This window comes from Propithecus coquereli, unplaced genomic scaffold (assembly GCF_000956105.1).
Source record: "Propithecus coquereli isolate 6110/MARCELLA unplaced genomic scaffold, Pcoq_1.0 Scaffold226, whole genome shotgun sequence".
Classification (NCBI taxonomy): Eukaryota; Metazoa; Chordata; class Mammalia; order Primates; family Indriidae; genus Propithecus; species Propithecus coquereli.
The window spans coordinates 135,783-140,543 of NW_012147797.1; the positions used below are offsets into that span (position 1 = coordinate 135,783).

General features: G+C 31.9%; 1 protein-coding gene across 1 annotated transcript; it reads left to right on the forward strand.

The window, feature by feature from the left end:
• Window positions 1–456: 456 nt before the first annotated feature.
• Window positions 457–4,209, forward strand: LOC105811014 (protein piccolo-like). Its single transcript, XM_012645096.1, has 4 exons — window positions 457–469; window positions 1,431–1,565; window positions 1,985–2,130; window positions 4,069–4,209. The coding sequence occupies exons 1-4, from the start codon at window positions 457–459 to the stop codon at window positions 4,207–4,209; spliced, it is 435 nt and encodes a 144-aa protein (XP_012500550.1).
• The last annotated feature ends 552 nt before the right edge of the window (window positions 4,210–4,761 follow it).

Here is a 4,761-nt window from a genome sequence, read left to right on the forward strand (position 1 = left end):
AACATTTCCATGCTATTCTTCTACTTACCTATGTCCTCAGCCTTAGTTCTACAATTAAATATATAAAACGCTCACCATCAGTCCTTTTGCTGAAATTTCTCTAGTTATCTCTTTGGTTTGGTGAAATGCACCCTCTCATATATTTCTGAGAGAGTCAACCTTTGTAAAATATTTCCTGAGCTCTTTCATGCTTAAAAGTGGAGGCTTGAACTTAAAAGAACAATATAGCTGGATATAAAATCCTTCATTTGAACTTTATTCTCTTGAGTTTTTGAAAGTAACAAGTAATGAGTAGTTAACATTTAACTACTGCAAACTATCTATAATTATTGGCTGCTGAATTATTATGATTTAATTGTATCTGGCAGATTTGGGTTTTAGTTTATAAAATATATAGAAGAGGACTTTGTCTCTTTTTGAATGATAGTATTAGTTTTTTGACAGAAGGAAGAGAACATGGAGCGATATGGTATTGATAGATATTTTTCCACATATCAGAGTACATCTGGACTTAAGAATCTAAATGAATTTAATCAAACAGTTGATAATCCAGAAAAGAAATACATCAAACAACCATGTCTCAAAAATGTAACAAAATTAAATCAAAATGATTAAATAACTACAGTCTAATATTTTTACAACTTTAAAAATAGTGCTTTTGTTATTTCCTTACAAAAATTTCCCAATTATACTTTAAAATAGTGGTTCTCAAAACGTGGTTCACAGATCCCTGTGGGTCCCCGAGACTGTTTAAGTGAGTCTACAAGGTTATAATTATTGTCAAAACATACTAAAATATTATTTATCTTTTTCAGTGTGTAGACATTTACATGATGGTGTCAAGTAATGGTGCATAAAATTGTTGGCAACTTAGCATAAGCCAGTGGCAACAAATAGTACTGGTAGATACTTTATTTATTTATTTACTAACATGTACTTCCAGGGAACAAAATGTCAGTTATACTTAAGAGTATCCTTGATGAATCAGTTCAGTTGTTTAAAAATCTAGTCCCTTCAGTACATGTCTTTCTAATATTCTATGTGATGAAATGAGAAATATACATAAAGCCTATCTGCCACATACCAAAATATAATAGTTGAATTGAGAAAATACATTTGTGCAATTTTTTGAGTTGCAAACTTAACTAGTCTTTATTTTATGAAATATCATTTTTACTTTAAAGAACAATGGACATTTTACCTTAAAGAACAAAGACAAACTCGGCTTATTAAGGCTTGTGTAATTTCTCAGGCTTTCTATGACACTGTTCACTCCTTAAAGGCTTGGACTGTATTTTACTCATCTGTGTATCCAGAGGATACAGTAAGGTGATAAACATTCAATAAATGAATGTATGAGTCAATGATTGAACTAAATATTTAATAAATGGCATTACATGTTTCTTAACTTTTTTATTAAACTCTTCCAGTTAAAACTCAGGTAATGGGAGAAATCAAGATTGCATTGAAGAAGGAAATGAAGACAGAGGGTGAACAACTAATAGTTGAAATTCTGCAATGCAGAAATATTACATACAAATTCAAGTCTCCTGATCATTTACCAGGTATCTAATTTTATGATAATGATCAATATAATCTATCTAGGAATTTATTAGGAGTATGTCTTAAATATTCAGGAAAATGCTAACTAAAGTTTTAACTACGCCAAATAATCAGAAAAATGAGAAAAAAGAATTGATTAATATATGGAACAAGTTATTTTGTTCCAGTTTTTTTCTAGTTTTTAGCTATATTTTTGAACTCTCAAGTTACAGTAATATTCCTGTTAGAAAACAGAAAAATAAATTTAAATTGCTAAGAAGATTGGCATATCTTTTAATTACTTTACGTTGTCTGATACAAATCATACACAATCCGCTGGCTTTGTATAAAATGTAGGAAGAACTCTCAGTATACAATTATAATTCTTTCAGTAGAAATTTGTAAGATCGATAGACACTATGGACTGAATTCTTATTTTCAGATTTATACGTGAAAATATATGTGATGAACATCTCTACTCAGAAAAAGGTGATCAAGAAAAAAACAAGAGTATGCAGACATGATCGAGAGCCTTCATTCAATGAAACCTTTAGATTCAGTCTAAGTCCTGCAGGACACTCTCTACAGGTAACTCTACATTATACAGTTGTTATTTTTAAATTTTCATTCGTGTTGTATTTGTTTATTTTCCATTCAATTATTCAATATTTATATACTGTTCACATACTATACGACATTTGAGAAGTTAATTAATCCTTGGCGGCATCTCCCTAGGAGTTGTTTAGAATTCCACAGCCCACTCACCCTATCCGATCAGCTGCCAAGTCTTCACTGTCTGCTGAGTTTATTTTATACAGATTTTTCTTGCTTTTTTGCTCACTATCGCTACTCCTGTTTGGGCTCCCCTCTTTGTTATTCAAATCATTTTGTTGGTTTACCTGGCCTGTTTGTCATTATTGTCTTATCCCTTTAATTCCTTTCATCACAGAGCTGCCAGAGTTATCTTTTTAAAACCCTCCTTGGTTAGTTTACATTAAAGCCTTTCAATGACTCACCATTATCTTGAATCATTCAGACTCCTCCAAGGTGAGTTTTAATTGTGTTGACTTAGTCTCAGGTCCTTGGATACTTTTCCACTCACTCAGTACTCCAGTCACATCAGAATCTTTTCAAATCAGGCTAAGCCTCTAATCCTTTGTTCATATTTTTCCTCCCTTTCAAAGCTCCCTTCTCCATCTCTCTCCATCCTTCACAATATTCCAATCTTTCTGTGCCTCTATTGACAACCCTGGTTGTAATTAATCACACCTTATTCACAAAACATTTTGCTTATCTTATTATGCTATTAATCCCAGTCTGTTTTGTACAATCATTTATATACTTACCTGTCACTGCTTCTGTGCTCTCAGTTTCCCTAGGACAAGGCCAAATTTTCATTGGTCTTTGTCCTACATCCTAACACAATGCTTTGCACATGGTATGTCCTCAGGAGGAGAAAGATTGAAAAAATACGGGAAGAAACCATTGTACTGAAATTTAAAGTTTTGCACTAGAGATAAATGTAAGAGATATTACAAAGCAAAAATGCATTGAGAGGTTTAGATCTATTAGAGATCATTAGATCTATTAGAGATTATTTTTTAATAAAAATTAAAAGATACTGTCAACAAATGTGTCAATCACAGAGATTAATTAAGTAGTCAGAGAGGGAAGCTGGGTAGGGAGAAGATCATGAGTTTGAAATGAATTTAATAAGAAGACAGAGACTCAAGTGAAAATATTTGAAATCCTAAAACCAGAAACCAGGAGAGATAGTCACATCTAGAAATACAGCTTTTGAAGCCAGAAACATAAAATTAAAATTTTAGTCAGGAATAAAGATGAATTATCTGAAGGAGATACTGAAGAGAAAGGGAGAAAGAAGAAAAAAGAATTATCAAGGATTAATGGCTAGCTCTACCAAATGCTCTCTACCTTTCTTTCAACTGATCTCTAAAAGAAAAAAAAAATTCCTTTAGTTTGACATCCTGCGGGATAATATAGGTTCTACACATATGACTTAAGAAACCACTTTGGAAGTGCATACTGTAGTAAAATCACCAGTAAATTAGATACTAAGTAAAATCAATGCCTTGTGAACTTCTATTTATTTATTCAGCATTTCAAATAACTTTGTATTTGATTTAGTATTTCATAAACTAATAAAAATTGTATTTATCAAAGTTATTTTGTGAAACTTTCCATCAGTTTAAGCATAAACTTAGTTAGAATTAGCTGGTTATACATTTCTTATCTATTAATAGTGTTCTTATATCTTTCAGGATGTGTCTTTTCCTTTAGGGAATAATAAAAATGTTGATGTGAATTAATTTGTATTATGCAAATCTTTTGAGGACATCTTGATTATTAGTTCTCTTTCAAGTATGCCTGCTACTTCACTCACCCTCAACCTCTCTTGTCTGTGCTATTTCTTTAATGATTAAATGTCCTTAAAAAAGGACATTGAAAATATGCATATATATGTGTATATATTAAGTATACATAATTTTGGCTATTTTTTTCTAGATTTTGCTTTTCTCCAATGGAGGGAAGTTTATGAAAAAGACCTTGATTGGTGAGGCCTGTATCTGGCTTGACAAAGTGGATCTCAGAAAAAGAATAGTCAACTGGCACAAACTTTTGGTCAGTCCTACTCAAACGCATTGAAGAAATGTGTCTGCTCAGGGTATAGAAACTGCTCTAAATAGCCACCAAGCAAGACTTATAGTTGGATATTATTGTACTAAGCTATGTTTTCAGGGGCAAACATGAGAGGCTTTAAGCATACTTAAAGCCATGTAAATTTATTGTTATGGAACAAACAAAACAAAGACTCAAATGAAAAAGTTCACAGGTTAAAGACAAAAATAAAAATTGCAGCTCTGAGACCTTGAATTTTTCATGGCTGTCAAGAGAAACTGAGAGAAATTTTGATTACTGAAGGCAAAAATCTTTGAGTAGAGTTGAGCTGTAGCTTAAGACAGAGGCTCAAAGATTAGTATTGTTTCCAGTGCAACACAAAGGTAATCCTTTATGCAGAGAAATCTTGGTTGAAAATAAAGAACTTATATAACACATGTTAGTTTTCAAAAGTTAAAAAATCTTTCTTCTTCATCTTCTATCCTCAGACAACTTACTGTTTTGAGCTTCTGACATAAGCTACACCTACAATATGTGTCCAGAACTGGAAGTGAGGTAGCTGTGTTCTTAGGCAAAATG

Coding starts and splice junctions, on each gene's coding strand:
- LOC105811014 (XM_012645096.1), top strand. Junction 1,566..1,984: donor GTCTCCTGATCATTTACCAG/GTATCTAATTTT, acceptor TCTTATTTTCAG/ATTTATACGTGAAAATATAT. Junction 2,131..4,068: donor CTGCAGGACACTCTCTACAG/GTAACTCTACAT, acceptor ATTTTTTTCTAG/ATTTTGCTTTTCTCCAATGG.